This window comes from Hyperolius riggenbachi, chromosome 3 (assembly GCF_040937935.1).
Source record: "Hyperolius riggenbachi isolate aHypRig1 chromosome 3, aHypRig1.pri, whole genome shotgun sequence".
NCBI lineage: Eukaryota > Metazoa > Chordata > Amphibia > Anura > Hyperoliidae > Hyperolius > Hyperolius riggenbachi.
Window position 1 is genome coordinate 487,813,177 of NC_090648.1, and position 17,950 is coordinate 487,831,126.

Consider the following 17,950-nt stretch of genomic DNA (forward strand, 5'->3'; position numbering starts at 1 on the left):
CCAGGCCTGAGGCCCCATTCACACTAGATCGTTTTGCCAGGTGATTTCGGCAAAACGCTCAATCGCTAGCGCTAGTGCAATAATAACCTATGGAAATGTTCTCACTTGGGCGATTTGCGTTAATCGCAAATCGCTAAGAAAATTATATCCTGCACCATTTTCAGGCGATTTCCCAGCGATCGCGTTTAGTGCTATAGAAGCGCTAATCTCGATCGCCGGGAAATCGCCCCAAGTGTGAATGGCGTTACTCGCCAAAACCGCCAGAGCAAAACACTAGCAAAAGCGCTAGCAAAAGCGCTAGCGTTTTGCATTTTGTAAGTGTGAATGGGGCCTTACATAGATACTTGGAGGCGACTTCAACCACCAGGAAACACACCAGTCCTTCACTACCATGCCCCTCAACAAGGACTATGCAGAGGCTAACAGCTACATTGTTTCATTTAAAGTGGACCTGAACTCTTGCACAGGACAGAAGGAAAGCATAGAGAAATCCACCCTGTATGTATTTAGATAATTTAGCCTGTATAATTCCCCTTCATTTGTGACTAATCACAACAAGTTGTAATCTGATTTCTCCTCTTGGTCACCTGACTGCCATGGCAATAAGGTCATTTTAAAGCACAGGATGTTAACATGTCTGCTTCCATGAAAGCAGGAAGTAGACACGCTGCAGATTTATTGTAGGATTTGTATCAAAGAAATATTTTCCTTTAAAGGTTATTATGCTGTTGCATATCTTTGAGAGCAGAGAGGAAGCTCTGAGTTCAGGTCCACTTTAAATACACTTCAGGGCTGCGTTAAGGTATATTAAACAAGTTATTATTATTATTATTAATTTATAAAGCGCCAACATATTCCATAATACACTCCAATTAGACTATTTTTCTCCTCTTAGGTCAGCCAGGAGCAGCTGTTCAAGTGACGGGATCAGAGGGAGATACGCTGACCCTGCCCTGTAATTATACTCTTTATAGTAAAGACCCATATGAGATATGCTGGGGATGGGGCAGCTGTCCATTTTCTCAGTGCAGTGGTTCCATCATCAGCACAGATGGCAGCAGAGTGATCTGGAGGAGATCTGACAGATACCAGCTACTGGGTGACATCACACAGGGGGACGTGTCACTGACCATCACTAATGTCACCAAGGAAGATGGAGGAATATACTGCTGCCGGGTGGAAGTCCCTGGATGGTTCAATGACAAAAAGAGAGAAATCACTGTGACAATAAACCCCCCAGGTGAGAGATTTCCTTATAATAAATAATGATTACTAACCCTCTGGATAAGATTTTTTATCATAAAACAAAGCAGTTCAGTTTACAGGTGTGTAAATACATTTGGGACAGTGGAAATTGCTGCTCTGTACCTATGCAACGAATTTTACAAAATTCTTTCATTTAAAATCCAAATACAGACAAGTAGTATTAGTAACATTTTTATGTGTCTCCTCCAGTCCTGTAATCCGTTACAGATGTCACAGCCAAGCTGCACGCTCTTGTATGTATTTCAATTCAAATGCTCCGCCTAACTATACCTCACTGATCCTCACAGACACTCTTATGGCTATACGTTTTCTTTTCATCTTTGTCTGGACTTTGGATTTAACCACTTGCCGACCGCGCACTCATAACGCGCGTCGGCAAAGTTGCAGCTGCAGGACCAGCGACGCACATCTGCGTCGCCAGCTGCAGGCAAATTAATCAGGAAGCAGCCGCTCGCACAAGCGGCTGCTTCCTGTCAATTCACGGCGGGGGGCTCCGTGAATAGCCTGCGGGCCGCCGATCGCAGCTCGCAGGTTAAATGTAAACACAAGCGGAAATAATCCGCTTTGTTTACATTTTTACAACGCTGCTAACAGTAGCAGCGTTGTACTAGATCAGCGATCCCCGGCCAATCAGCGGACGGGGATCGCTGTCACATGACAGGCAGGAGCCTGTTAGAGGCTGCACAGGACAGATCCGTTCCAGTGCAGCCTCCGATCTCTGGGGCAGGGAGGGAGGAGAGGGGGAATCCTGCGGTGGAGGGGGCTTTGAGGGGCCCCCCGCCACCCACACGCATGCAGGAGCGATCAGACCCCCCCAGCACATCATCCCCCTAGTGGCAAAAAAAGGGGGGTGATCTGGTCGCTCTGCCTGGTATTTAATCTGTGCTGGGGGCTGTAGAGCCCACCCAGCACAGATCTTAGTAATCAGCGCTGGTCCTTAAGGGGGGGGGGGGGGGGTAAAGGCTGAGTCCTGAAGTAGTTACAGTGGATTTGCACAGGACAGAAGGAAAACATAGAGAAATGGACCCTGTATATATTTAAAGAGTTTAGCCTGTCTAACTCCCCCCATCTGTGACTAATCAAAAGTTGTAATTTGATCCTCAGCTGTGTCAGCAGACTGCCACGGTAGAGGGTGCCTTATTTGAAAGGAGGCTAATTTGAAAGCATAAGACGTTAACAATATGTCTGCTTCAATGAAAGCAGGAAGTAGACACCCTGCAGAGTTATTGCAGGATTTGTATCAGCTGTAACAAAGAAATGTTTTTCTTTAAAGGTTATTATACTGTTGTGTATCTTTTAGCGCAGAATGGATGTTCTGAGTTCAGATCCACTTTAGCTAGAATGAACAGTTATCTTTCTGATGTCACCACATGCGCTCCGCCCCCAGGAGTCTCCTCCAGTGAAAAAAGTTGGAAAAACTGGAAATACTACACACACATTACGGCCTAGTGCACACCAGAGCGGGAGGCGTTTTGCAGAAACGCATACTCCCGGGCTGCTGCAGATTTTGGATTGCGGATGCGTTTCTGCCTCAGTGTTAAGTATAGGAAAAACGCAAACCACTCTGAAAAACGGCAGTTCAGAGCGGTTTTGCAGGCGTTTTTGTTACAGTAGCTGTTCAGTAACAGCTTTACTGTAACAATACATGAAATCTACTACACCAAAAACGCTTCACAAAACCACAAAATGCTAGCTGAAATGCTACAGAAAAAGAAGAAAAAGCGTTTCAAAATCTGCTAGCATTTTGCGGATCTACTAGCGGTTTTTGGTGTGAACCAGGCCTTAGATAGGAGAAAGTCAAGCAGATTCCACATCAACACACTGATCACAAAATATCTCCAGAAACAGGAGCACTTTGGACCCTGGGAATAAATGGAAATGTTCTAGTTATTCCCCCTGCATGCCACATATTAGCTGCTTACGCCAAGAAGACCTAAAGCAACATCTTCCAGGCAGTCTCTAAGCTGCTATTAGGCCCCTTTCACACAATTATTTCCAGTGAATGTGACCTAAGCTTTCTATGTGAATGAGCTTATTGACTTAAATGGGCCAACAGCATACGTAACGTGTTTGAATTTTACGATCGTTTCTGAAGAGAGAAAATGCCCTAATTGATTATGGGAACAATCCTTAATAACCTTCAAATTACTTACGATTGTAAAAAGCGCATCGAAGGATCACATCTGGTGAAACCGTTACTGGGCACATCTTTCTATCTTTATAAAAAATCGGCTGTGCGTGTATGTATGTGTGTGTAATGTACAGTATGTGTGCGTGTATGTATGTGTGTGTAATGTACAGTATGTGCGTGTATGTATGTCTGTGCAATGTACAGTATGTGTGTGTAATGTACAGTATGTGTGCTGCCATCACTGAAAACGCCTAGACCGATTTCACCGAAACTTGGTATACAGATTCCTTACTACCTGGGATGATATGTTCTGGGCTGTGGTGCTCTGCCCCCAATCATGGATTCAACCTATTCGGCTGTGGTTGAAAAAAAAATCCGAAAATTCCATGATTAATTTCCAGATTTGAAACAGACTCACGAATTTGACCCGTATTTTTTTCGTGAATGAGGCAATCACGGAAATTCACGGCCGTGATCACGGAAAAGCATTTTAGCTAATAGCAAGGCCCACATACATGCTACAATCACCCAAATTGCATGGATTATAAAGGTGGTAATGGGCTACAACTTAAAGAAAACCTGTACTGAGAAAAACGGCCCCTGGGGGTACTCACCTCGGAAAGGGGAAGCCTCCGGATCCTATTGAGGCTTCCCCCGTCCTCCTGCGTACCACGGGGGTCCCGCTGTGCCCCTCTGAACATCGACGATGTGGCATCTGGGAGTCCTCTTTAAGAAGGTGACCCCCAGATGCCTGCCCCCCTCCCAGGAGAAATGAGTATAGGGGTAAAAAGTACCCCTTACCCATTTCCACAAAGGGTTAAAAGAAATAAAAACACAACCAAAATCATGGCTAATGTATGGGGGACCAAAGATCATTTATATGAGAGCGGCTAAATCACCAGTTAATTTAAAGAGGAGCTGTCAGCCATACTATCTCAGGGAAAAAAACATATATAAGTAGATAAATGCTTGCTCTACTTACATAACATATGTATTGTACCATCCACGTTTTGATTTTAATGATTTTTCTACAGTAAAAAAAAGAGAAAATCTTTCTTAGCATTTCCCATTTTAACTGTGTCTATTTGGAAGCCAATCCTGATGTCATTTCCTCTCTTACTCTCCTCTGCCTGATTACATTGCCTACCCTTCACTATAGAAAGTGCATTGTCTTAGCATGAGAAATATTGGTCAATCAGAGAGGAACAGAGGGGTGGGAGGGAAAACAGGAGGGAAAGAGGCTTCAGCCAATCAGGCTGCATTAGTTAAGTCTGAGGGGAAGTAGAGAAGCAAAAAAGGACAACCCAGCATGCCCTGCAACTTCCTTTTCGTGTACCACATTTTGTGTGTACCAAATAAGAGTCAGGTAAACTGGGGAATTTATCAACAAGAAAAGTAATAGTGATTTTAACTTTTGGATTGCCTGGTTAGCATCTTTATTACAGTTTACCAGATAAAAATAAAGAATTGATTTTTGATTTTATGCCCAACAGTTACACTTTAAAGGGGGGGGGGGGGACTAGACCACTAGGGAATCTAAGTGGGTTTGGGGAACCACTAGACCACAATGCAAGCTAAATAGGGATGGGTGGCTACCACCAAGGAAGCTATATGGGGTCAGGGCCAACTATACCACTAGATTACTAAATGGGGTGAAGGACTACTAGACCACCAGGGAAACATGATGGAGGACACTAGACCACCACGGATGCTATATGGGAGTGGGGAGACTACTAGAAGACCACTAGATTGCCACGGTCACTGTAGAGGGGGACCACCAAAGAATTAGGAGGGCACTTTTTTTTACCTAATGCTGGGCATACACGGGTCGATCCAGCGGCCGATTAGCTGCCGGATCGACTCCCGCCACGTCCCCGCTCGTACGCGCGGATCGTTTCCCGCTCGGGGATTGAGCGGGGAATCTATCCGGCAGGTCATCAGACCTGTCGGATATTATTAATCGAGCCATCAGGCTCGATTGATAAGCCTCCCCTCGACGCCGTGTATGCCCAGCATTACAGGATTACTTTAAGAATTAATTGTAACCACCAATGAAATCCAAGGCCAGATTTATACTTTTTATGCCCCTAGGCCAAATATGCTGTGGCTCACTTTTCTTGTGCCGAAGCCCCTTCCCATTCAGTGTGCAGCCTCCTCTTCCATGTGTAACATCCATGTAAAGCAGCCCCCTCCCATTCCATGTGCAGCCCCCTCTTCCTTGTCACACCCATGTACAGCAACCCCCTCCCATTCCGTGTGCAGCCCCCTCTTCTCTGTGTAACATCCATGTAAAGCAGCCCCTTCCCATTCATTGTGCAGCCCCCTCTTCCATGTGTATCATCCATGTACAGCAGCCCCCCTCCCATTCCATGTGCAGCCCCCTCTTCCATGTGTAACATCCATGTACAGCAACCCCCTCCCATTCCATGTACAGCCTCCTCTTCCATATATAACATCCATGTATAGCAGCCCCTCCCATTCCATGTGTAGCCCCCTCCTACATGTGTAACATCCATGTACAGAAGCCCCTCCCATTCCATGTGCAGCCCCCCTCCTCAATGTGTATCATCCATGTACAGCAACCCATCCCATTCCATGTACAGCCTCCTCTTCCATATGTAACATCCATGTACAGCAGCCCTTCCCATTCCATATGCAGCCCCCTCTTCCATGTGTATCATCCACGTACAGCAGCCCCTCCCATTCCATGTACAGCCCCCTCTTCCATGTGTAACATCCATGTACAGCAGCTCCTCCCATTCCATGTACAGCCTCCTCTTCCATGTGTAACATCTATGTACAGCAGCACATCCCATTTCATGTGCACCCCCCTCTTCAATGTGTATCATCCATGTACAGCAGCCCATCCCATTCCATGTACAGCCTCCTCTTCCATATGTAACATCCATGTACAGCAGCCCCTCCCATTCTATGTGCAGCCCCTTCTCCCATGTGTATCATCCATGTACAGCAGCCCCTCTCCCATTCCATGTGCAGCTCCCTCCTCCATGTGTATCATCCATGTACAGCAGCCCCTCTCCCATTCCATGTGCAGCCCCCTCTTCCATGTGTATCATCCATGTACAGCAGACCCTCCCATTCCATGTGCAGCCCCCTCTTCCATGTGTATCATCCATGTACAGCAGACCCCTCCCATTCCACGTGCAGCCCCCTCTTCCATGTGTATCATCCATGTACAGCAGACCCTCTCTTCCATTAACTGCTCCATTGAACATCAGATTCCCCTTTTCAGGTGTTGCTCACCATTTTCAGCTCCCCTTTCATATGTATCAACCCCTCTTTTAATGTTCAGGTGCCCCCTTAGGCTGGAGCCGCCCAAGGCCTGGGCCCTTGTGGCCTTTCCAGAAATCAGGCCCTGCTGACCATGGACCCCAAATACTTGGGCCTAGCAATGCCGCTACTGATGGCCTCAGCTTTTACCTCCTGTCATTTATTATTCTCACTGCAATGAATAACATTTTCTAATTTCTCGGTCAATCAGAATCTGTTACTGGAGATTCTACAACAGAAGTCACTGCATCTACCCAAGAATATTTCAGAACGCGAATGTCTATGTATGACTTGACTAGTACAGGTGAGTCTTTATTTAGGCTTATTCAAAGTTTGATGGAGTTTATTCAGGAAACAAATATACTGATACAGTTCGACATATCCTAGCCAAGCAGATTCTTGCCTTGCGTTACAGCTGCGTGATTACCTTCCTGCTGAAGATAATCAGGACTTCTTATGTCTATTCTAAGTTACATCTTCTAGACTACCTATGTACAGCATACATTATATCAGATTACCTAAGGAAAGGAAATAATTAGGTGGTCCAGTCAGCATAGAGAGAGCATGAAAGTAGAAATCAGAGTGTCCTCCGCTGGCCCATCCGGCCCTTTAATACTGACTAGGAAAGAGTTAAATATGACCTCATCTGAGCCCTCCCCCAGACCCGACTATTGGCTTAGATCCCTCGTGGTGTCATAATACCCACCTACTCGATTAATATTTAATGATGCCTTTCACTTACATACCGGAATGTGATATTTTGTAAATATGGCCTATGTTGATTGTTCTCGTAGTCCATTTGTCTGGGGCAGTGTAGGCCTGTGGCCTTCCTTCAGGAACATGTTCTCAGTATCTGCTTGCATCATCTGCTTCAAGCAGACACTGAGATGCTCCTGCCTGCATCTTTGAAAACCCTTTAAAGGTATACTCTGCGAACAAGCCTTTTACCTAAAACTCAGTCCAGATAACTGAGGCCTACTTAAATTATAACAATATCAAGACAGCAAATAGCAAAGTTACAGTTTCAACAATGTTTAAAGGGAACCAGAGACGAATCACCCTTGTGTATTTTACCATATATATCAGTAAGAACATTAGAGAAAACACTTACCATGTTCTCTGTTTCATCCTCACTGCTAAAAGTGTCTGTTATCAGCTGTGATAAGAATCCCAGACTGAGCATTCAGTCTGGCTTTGCAGGGAATAATTATAGCTGAGTCATTATAGCAGAGCCACAAGGGGGCAGGCTTGGGCTTGAAAAGACACCAGAGAAGACAGACTCAGCTATAATCTTTCCGTAGCAAAGCCAGACTGAGCTCAGTCGGGTATTCTTATCAGAGGTGTTAACAGTCAGATTAAACAGAGAACAATGAAACAAAGAGCGGATTAGGTGTTTACTGTCATCATGTCATGTTCCCACTGATTTATAAGGTAAAATACAAGAGGTGCTTCATCTCTGGTTCTCTTTAAAGCCCAGTTGAACAAAATAAAAGACCTGCAAATTAAAATTTACCTTTATGCAAGTTGGATTATATGGCTCTGTAAAGCTGAAAGGCTATACACCAGGCGCTCTGATGTGTGTTTGCATTTTCAAGGGCATACATGAAAAAAAGGCACCTGGAAAAAAGGGTACAGGGGATTGCTGTAGTATATTGCTAACATTAGACTAAAATTAGTCTACTAAAATAGCAGTATATTGCCAGACCTAACCCTACTCTCACACAGAACTCTCACCTGGTGGTGCCTAACCCTAATACCCTCCCTGGTGGTGCCTCAACTTAACACCCCCTGGTGGTTCCTAACCCTAACACCCCCTGGTGGTTCCTAACCCTAACACCCCCTGGTGTTGCCTAACCCTAAACCCCCCCTGGAGGTGCCTCACCCTAACCCCCCTGGTGGTGCCTAAACTTAACACCACCTGGGGGTGCCTAACCCTAATACCCCCGCCAGTGGTGCCTAACCCTAAGCCTCTCATGGTGTTTAACCCTAAACCCCCCTGGTGTTGCCTAACCCTAATAACTCCCCCCCCCCTCCCCCCCCCCCCCCCCCAGTGGTGCCTCACCCTAATCCCCCTTCTAATGCCTAAACTTAACATCCCCTGGTGGTGCCTAACCCTTTATCCCCCTAAATCCCCCCAAACCATAACTCCCCCGGACCCTCCGCAATAAGCTCGCAACTTGTTTTTCCACAATCCCCCTGTACCCTTGATTCTGTTGGGCACTTCTGTGCTCCAATATTTTACTGTATTGTCGCTAAACGGGCTCCAAAATTTATCTGCTTTACTGCATATCGCAGTCATTTAAAAAAAAGCCGCAATTTGCAGCAAAGAAGGTACATTTCGGCGCCCAGAGCTTTCTCTTTTTGAAAACTTTGTATTCTCTCTGCTGCAGTTCAAGCACAGTCTCTGTCTGTAGCACTTTGTGCTCTCTCTCTCTCTCTCTCTCTCTCTGTCCTTCTCTGTCTGCTCTTCCTGCCACATTGCATGTTCTCTTTCTCTTTCCACCCATGGTACTCTCATGTCTCGGTCATTGGGGTCCTGGTCTCCCTGTGTAGTCTTGGCCCCCCCTACAGCCTCCATACTTTATGAACCTTCAACAGATTCCATCTGTGCCCAAAAGAAGAAACGTATAGTAGTTTTTAATAGTAAGACTTCAATTCACTGAGCATTAACACATTTGGTAGTGCAGAAAACAGCTAATTTTCACAAACATCTTGCTAAACACCAATTAATGAAGACTGTTACCTCACTTAAAAGTAAAAAAAATACAGACTAGTGAGTTAATTTATCGACCTGGTAAATACCTCAAGAAATGTCAATTCCAGGTGTCACAGGAGCTCTAGTGGCTGACCGCACTTAGCCTTCTAAACGGTGCCAGCGCACAGATCGTGCGAACTCTGGTCGCAGTCAATGCGCAGGAACCGTTAAGAATTAGCCGCAGACAACTCAGAAGGGAGCCTGTGAGACACGGGTGATTACCACGTCACCTACTGGTTCAGAGTAAACTGCCACCACCGCGGTTACTATGGGACCGTGGGGCCCACTAACTGACTGACTAATCCTGCGAATAAAACGGTTAAACACACGATATTCTGTCTAGCCAACAACAAACAAACAGTAGCGTATCTTCAGAGACCCGGGATCAGTTCTGTGTGTGCTGATAAGCAGGGTAGCGGAAAGTGAATGACTTGGAGAAAGTCGTTTATTCACGCAATATAAATAATTAATATATACAGACAATTTATTAAAAATCACAATTATTAAGACAGTAATAGCCAGTATGAAAAATAAAAGAAGGGAGAAAAAATACTTAGTTCCTGGAAAGATGTCCTTATTGTGGGAAGAATCATAAAGTTCTTGGTTTCAAAGTCCAGAGTTCAGACCAGGTGGATGCCAGCATATCCTCAAGCTGGCATCTCATGAGTTCAAGATGTTTCAGTGTGGAGGACCCTGAGTTTGGCTCCTCTGCCATTCTTATGCCCCTGATTCAGTAGGAGGAAGTGAGGGCGGGCCCACACACCCCCTTAGAACATGAGATGAGTCCTGCCCTTGTCCTGGAGACCAGAAATCATGCCTTAACCATATATGGGCTCTATCTCACAGAACCGTACAGGTCAGGGCAGATTTACTAATATTTTCAGGTCTGCCTCGATGTACCCAGCAGTCTGATACCAAACATGAGGGGTGGGACCCCTGTGGTACCATTAGGGCACTGTTGAACTGCCTAACGGGCAGTCTTTACCTCAGAAGGTTCTGAAATGTTCTCAGAACCAACGCCAGGCAGGGCCCTACCTGCTCTGTTAGTTTGGAGGGTCTGCCAGCCTGGCAACACAGAAAATATGATACATATAGCAGTTTATGGAATATGAGAGACCCCTGGGATTTATACCAGGTCATTCCCAGGCAAAGGTTCTTTGAAGTTGGCAGCAGCAAGCCACATGTCGGCTCCCTGCTGGGAAAAGGAGTCGGAGTGTCTGAGTTTCCTCACTCTAAATTGGTTCTGTCATGGTGTTTGTCACCTTATACCTGATGGATGGGCCATCAGCACAGCTTGAAGCCAGGGATTCTCTGGGCCCAGGCTCATTAGCATATCAAAAGGGCCAACCAGCATTTAGGCTGGGGCTCTCTCTCTGCTGAGAAAAGACTGCAGCTGCCCCTACACACTCAACCCGGATTGTACCGTTTTGAAGCGCAATCGATGCAGGGAATCGAGTGCGATTGCTTTTTCTTCACGGTCGTCCAGGACGCGCCTGCGTCCCCGCAATCGTCCGTGACAGCCCTCCCCCTTGTCCGTGGCTTAGCCACTCATCCGCAAGATGTGTGGCGGCGCCGCTAACCTGGCTGACGGGCCTCGAGTTGCCGGTACGGCGGGAAAACCTATTGGAGCCTGTGGCTCGGTTCCCCTGGACCGGTCGCGGTCTGCTACCCTCAGGGTTGACCCAACATGGACCGTTCTGGACAGGGCGTTTGCACCACTGCAGTCGGACGTGGTGCCTGCCGGGACTGCTGACAACGGGCAGTGGGTTGGTTAGGTCAACAGCCAGCCCACGCAGGGTTCCCCTGCTGAGTGGCTGTGGACCTAAGGGAACCCCGCGGGAATCCCTGGACCTTCCCAGCTCCTGACAGACGGCACATGCCCTGCAGTAGTTTGCTACATCCCTGTTCATCCGGGGCCAATAAAACTGGTTCCGAATACCGGCGAGTGTCTTGCGGACACCCGAGTGCCCTGTCAGAGGATTACCATGTGCGGATTTCAGCACATGTCCCCTGAACGCACTCGGGACCACAAGCCACTTGGTATTCGCGTGGGATCTACCTGTAGGGGGCTGTACAGACTCACTGTACAGTCTCCCACCTTCCCAGTACACCTTGAAAGCGGCCCCGTCTGCGAGGGGCTCAGCGGCTTGCTGCCTGAGCACCTCCAGGCTTGGGTCACTTTGTAGTGCAGCTGAGAATACGGCGCTGTCAGTTTCAGCCAACTGGCTCATGTCACACGAGGCCAGCGGCTGAAAGGTCTCATCCCTGCGGTCAGAGGAGGGGGAGGAGGCCGGAACCCCCTCCACCTGTTCTGAGCCCAGGTTCTGAGCAGTGCAGCTGCGCGGTACTGCTAGCACCGGTACACTGTCAGAATGGCACAGACGGACAGTACTCAAATCATCATTGCATGCAGTAATGATATTGACAGGTATAGACATTTTTTCATTACAGATAGGTTGTACAGTAAACTCAGGTACAGTTACAGCATCATCACAACAGACAGTCTGTACATCAAACTCAGGTGCCTTTGAAGCAGGCACAATTGAACCTGGTACCCTTGAACTGGGCACATTCAACCCACCTCCCCCTGGTGCTCCCCCAAGTGTATAAAGTACCTGGTGGTGGGTGGAGAGTCCGTCTCCTTCCGTGAGCGACAAGGCGGTCGTGGCAGGTTCATAGTAGGACACAAGCTTGCCCAAATCAGTCCCTAGCAACACAGGGACTGGGAGATCCTTCATAACCCCAACAACCCTTTCGTGGACCCCTCCCACTCCCCAATCCAGCTTCACTCTGGCGTGGGCTATGTGGAAAAGGGTGCCCTCTACTCCAGTAAGGGCAAGGGATCGGCTGGAGCTGATGCTCTCCTTTGGCACAAGATGTGAGTGAACTAACGTGATGTCAGCTCCGGTGTCTCGAAATCCGGTGACAACTTTGCCATTCACTCTAACAAGTTGCTGCTGGTCGGTTCGGTCGCGGATTTCCTTTCCGCGGGCAAACAGGACAAAATCGGATGATCCAGGCTGTGGTTCGCTGGCGGGCTGCCTCTGCTGTGGGTGAGGTGCAGGTGATGCAGATGATCCAGGTGCTGGTGGTGTCTGTCTCCGCTCCGGACAGTCGAATTTCATGTGTCCGGGCTGGCGGCAGTAGTGACAGGTGACCTCTCCAGGCGCTGCGGGCCTGGGTGCAGCAGCTGCGCTGGGTGGCCTCTGTGGCGGACGGCTCACAGGGGCAGGAGGGTCTGCCGAGGTATTGGGCTGACCTCCTCTCCAGCTGGATGGGACAGTTCTGCGTGTATCAGCCACCCGGGTAGTTGCAAAAGTCTCAGCAAGGTCTGCAGCGACAGTGGCTGAAGCCGGCCTGCGTTCTAACACAAACTGTCGTACATCAGCAGGGCAAATGTTCAGAAATTGTTCCAGGACTATCAAGTCCTCCAGGACGCCATAAGACCCTTTGGTGAGTCCTAGAGTCCACTGCCGGAGTGTGGTGAGCAAGCTGCTGGCCACATCTCGGTACGAATCAGAAGGCTTTTTCTGCCAGGCCCTAAACTTTTTCCGATAGGCTTCTGGCGTCAGCTGGTACTTAGTAATGATAGCGTCTTTTATAGCAGCATAATCATTATCCTTTTCCGCAGGCAATTCTGCGAAAGCATCAAGCGCTTTGTAGCGCAGCAACGGTGTCAGATGTCTGGCCCACTGGTCTTGGGACAGACGATACTGACGGCATGCTTTTTCAAAAGACCGCAAAAACAAGTCAATGTCAGTGTCTTTTTCAATATTAGCAAATTTAAATTTTGCACTTACGGGTGCTGCAGCTCCTTCAGCAGGGAGGCTGGGCGGTGAACTCCGGCTGGCCTGTTGCACCTTTGCCATGTTGAGCTCATGCTGTCGTCTCTCCCGCGCCTCTGCGGCATCCCTCTCCGCGTGGCGTTCAGCAGCAGCAGCAGCAGCTTTGCGTTCTGCAGATTGGCGCTCCCGTTCCTCTCGTGCTTCCATGTACTGCATGTACTTTTCCAGGTCAGTCTCCATCAGCTTTTGTAATGCCTGCTGCATTACCGGGTCAGCACCCATGGACAGTCCAGTACTGGCCAGTTCCGGGCGAGTAATGTCAGAAACTCTGGGATTGGGGTCCATACTGACAGTCTCTGGCGTAACTGTTGCAACAGGGCCCGCAGGATGCTCAACCTCTGTACGCCTAAGATCTTCAGCCTCTGGTTCCCCTTGATTGTCAGATGGGCTGGTATCCACCTCAGCGGACACTCCCGGCTCCCGCAGTTGCTGGGCATCCCATCTGGACAAGTCTGCTATCAGGTCCCGTTTTGTCTTGCGGAGGATGCCAATGCCCCTCTCTTCGCAAAGATTTTCCAGGTCTGCTAGGCACATGTTCTGGTAGTTCCCGGACATTTCCATGCCAAATAAAATAAAACTTTGGGGAAGGGGTACTGGCTACACAGTCTCTCTGTATATATAAAAAATATATTGCCTTCCAGCTACACCAACGAATTAGTTCGTTTCTCGATAGCGCTAGCGCTATCGCCGATACTTTCAGCACAACACAGATCCCAACCGCTGCCTAACACTGTCACAGGAGCTCTAGTGGCTGACCGCACTTAGCCTTCTAAACGGTGCCAGCGCACAGATCGTGCAAACTCTGGTCGCAGTCAATGCGCAGGAACCGTTAAGAATTAGCCGCAGACAACTCAGAAGGGAGCCTGTGAGACACGGGTGATTACCACGTCACCTACTGGTTCAGAGTAAACTGCCACCACCGCGGTTACTATGGGACCGTGGGGCCCACTAACTGACTGACTAATCCTGCGAATAAAACGGTTAAACACACGATATTCTGTCTAGCCAACAACAAACAAACAGTAGCGTATCTTCAGAGACCCGGGATCAGTTCTGTGTGTGCTGATAAGCAGGGTAGCGGAAAGTGAATGACTTGGAGAAAGTCGTTTATTCACGCAATATAAATAATTAATATATACAGACAATTTATTAAAAATCACAATTATTAAGACAGTAATAGCCAGTATGAAAAATAAAAGAAGGGAGAAAAAATACTTAGTTCCTGGAAAGATGTCCTTATTGTGGGAAGAATCATAAAGTTCTTGGTTTCAAAGTCCAGAGTTCAGACCAGGTGGATGCCAGCATATCCTCAAGCTGGCATCTCATGAGTTCAAGATGTTTCAGTGTGGAGGACCCTGAGTTTGGCTCCTCTGCCATTCTTATGCCCCTGATTCAGTAGGAGGAAGTGAGGGCGGGCCCACACACCCCCTTAGAACATGAGATGAGTCCTGCCCTTGTCCTGGAGACCAGAAATCATGCCTTAACCATATATGGGCTCTATCTCACAGAACCGTACAGGTCAGGGCAGATTTACTAATATTTTCAGGTCTGCCTCGATGTACCCAGCAGTCTGATACCAAACATGAGGGGTGGGACCCCTGTGGTACCATTAGGGCACTGTTGAACTGCCTAACGGGCAGTCTTTACCTCAGAAGGTTCTGAAATGTTCTCAGAACCAACGCCAGGCAGGGCCCTACCTGCTCTGTTAGTTTGGAGGGTCTGCCAGCCTGGCAACACAGAAAATATGATACATATAGCAGTTTATGGAATATGAGAGACCCCTGGGATTTATACCAGGTCATTCCCAGGCAAAGGTTCTTTGAAGTTGGCAGCAGCAAGCCACATGTCGGCTCCCTGCTGGGAAAAGGAGTCGGAGTGTCTGAGTTTCCTCACTCTAAATTGGTTCTGTCATGGTGTTTGTCACCTTATACCTGATGGATGGGCCATCAGCACAGCTTGAAGCCAGGGACTCTCTGGGCCCAGGCTCATTAGAATATCAAAAGGGCCAACCAGCATTTAGGCTGGGGCTCTCTCTCTGCTGAGAAAAGACTGCAGCTGCCCCTACACACTCAACCCGGATTGTACCGTTTTGAAGCGCAATCGATGCAGGGAATCGAGTGCGATTGCTTTTTCTTCACGGTCGTCCAGGACGCGCCTGCGTCCCCGCAATCGTCCGTGACACCAGGTAAATTACCAAACTTACCCACATATGTGGAAATCTTAGTGAATTAAAAAAAAAAATCTGAAATACTGAATGTGGTGTTTAGCCAACCATCATTTTTGAACAGCGCAGGTCTTTTGTGATATGATACCTCAGTGTAAAATGATTTGCGCAGCATCAATGTACAACCAGAGCCCTTTTTTTCAAAAGCAGCAATCAAATCACACTTGATTATTCCATCCTATATTACAGATTACCGTTATGTCACATTCTACAAGCAGAGAAATCAGAGATATTGTATATTTGTGGATTATTTTGGTGCTTGGTCGCCTAGGCCTAGCAGATGTTATAGTTAAAGCGGAATATAACCCTGCATTTCAACTTTGCTCTAAAACATCATTTACAGTATATTATATGCAACCAGCATTTTTTTTTTACTAGACTAGCATTGGAAGGGTTACATAGAGCTTTAAAATTCCTGGAGATTTCTGCAGACGCATCCGAAGCTGACATAGATACATTTTGTTTACATAAATGTATCGAAGTGTTGAATGTGACTCATCTCTCTGACTGAGAAGGAGCTGGAGGACAGCCAAAGAGTGTGTAACATTTCTCAATAGATACATTTGACTAAATAGAATGTAACAATCTGAACTTCTGCATATCTCTTCAGGGAACTTTCAACCTCTGTGTTTAACCCTTCCAATGCTGGTCTAGTAAAAAAAATGCTTTTTGCATATAATATGCTGTAAATAATGTTTTAGAGCAAAGTTGAAATGCAGGGTTATATTCCGCTTTAAGGTGGTCACACATCAGGTGACTTCTCAGCCTTTAGACCTTCCGATTCAATTATTATAATCAAATCGGATGAAAAATCGGTGTTGCCAAGAGCATTCAGGCCAAAACTAGTTGCATGTATTGATCGGACATGCTGCAAGATGTAGGGCTGACATGCTCGATTGGGTGCGCGGTGGTAATGACATGCGATATACGTTACCTATCGGGGTCTGCCGCTGGCTCTGTCCACACACACACGCCCCCTACGTGGCTGCCACCATATTTGTGAGTGCGTGTGTGATATCAAACATGCACCCATATTACGCCGGCAACCACGTGTGGCACATGTATGTGGACGGAGGACAGAGCCGAACACCATCAGGGAAAGTATACCGCACGGGGAACTGGGGGGCACATTTTACATTAGGGGGACTGCGCTGGGGGTGGTGAGGCCGCGAATGCTGCGTCACAAGACCAATTCCCAAGAGATTTCATGCTGAGATCGATCGGGAATCTGCCTGCAGTGTATGATTGAGCAGGCAACAGATCTCTCTATGATCAGAATCGATCAGAGAGAGATCTGTCTCTTGTCGATCTGCCCATACATCGTCTGATGTTTGGGCACCTTTAGTTCTAGGCTTTGAAGAGATGAATTTTGATAAGGAAATTGGAGGGTGTACAGTGATGACGTATGTAAAAACAATTCTTTATTTCTAATTCCAGATGTTAAAGGAAGGAATGATGAAGAAACATCTCCAGCACAAAAGGCTCCCCCAACTACAGGGGAAAAACAGGTAACAATGGGGGCTATTCACAAAAGGATGCTAAACCTTACATTACGCTGATAGCACATGTAAGATGTAAAGGGGTTGATCCACAAAGGTTACTTATTTTTCACCTTAACTGTAAGGAGTGCTAATGCAGGAGATAAACAAATAGGGGAGATAATTCATGAGATAAATAGATAAGGAGAGCTAAACCATGATTTAAGCCAATTAAGGAGAGTTATACAATTAATTACTGTAAGTCAGTTAAGGAGATCTAAACCATGAGTTAAAGAGAAACCGTGGCGAAGAATTTAACTTCATGCCAATCAGTAGCTAATACCCCCTTTACCATGAGAAATCTATTCTTTTTCACAAACGGGTTATCAGGGGGGTCTGTATGACTGATATTGTGGTGAAACCCCTCCCACCGGAAACTGTAAGGACCATGGTCCTGGCAGTTTCCTGTCTGTGAAGGTTGTTGCATTGTGGGAAATAGCTGTTTACAGCTGTTTCCGACTGCCAAAAAAGCAAGCAGCATCTCCTTCCACTGACATCACCTGCCAGCAGTAAAATGTCACCATGTAATAAATGTCAAAATGCAAATCAGGGGGAGGAAAGATTTTACAATGGGCAAACACTGACTAAATCATTTATACATAATTATTGTAAAAATGAAGCACTTTTTTATTACATTATTTTCACTAGAGTTCCTCTTTAAAGAGACACTGAAGCGGGAAAAAAATGATGATATTATGATTTGTATGTGTAGCACAGCTAAGAAATAAAACATTAAGATCAGATACATCAGTGTAATTGTTTCCAGTACAGGAAGAGTTGAGAAACTCCAGTTGTTATCTCTATGCAAACAAGCCATTACCACTTGAGGACCTAGGGCTTTCTACCCCTTAAGGACCGGCCACTTTTTTTCCATTCAGACCACTGCAGCTTTCACGTTTT

The 17,950-nt window shown here is 46.9% G+C and overlaps 1 protein-coding gene across 1 annotated transcript in view; it reads left to right on the forward strand.

The window, feature by feature from the left end:
• LOC137561727 (T-cell immunoglobulin and mucin domain-containing protein 4-like) overlaps nucleotides 1–17,950 on the forward strand; it is a 51,562-nt gene that overhangs the window by 13,700 nt on the left and 19,912 nt on the right. The window contains exons 2-4 of the mRNA XM_068273066.1: nucleotides 896–1,240; nucleotides 6,900–6,992; nucleotides 16,950–17,020. Coding sequence (XP_068129167.1) covers nucleotides 896–1,240; nucleotides 6,900–6,992; nucleotides 16,950–17,020 — 509 coding nt within the window. The remainder of the gene's footprint in view (nucleotides 1–895; nucleotides 1,241–6,899; nucleotides 6,993–16,949; nucleotides 17,021–17,950) is intronic.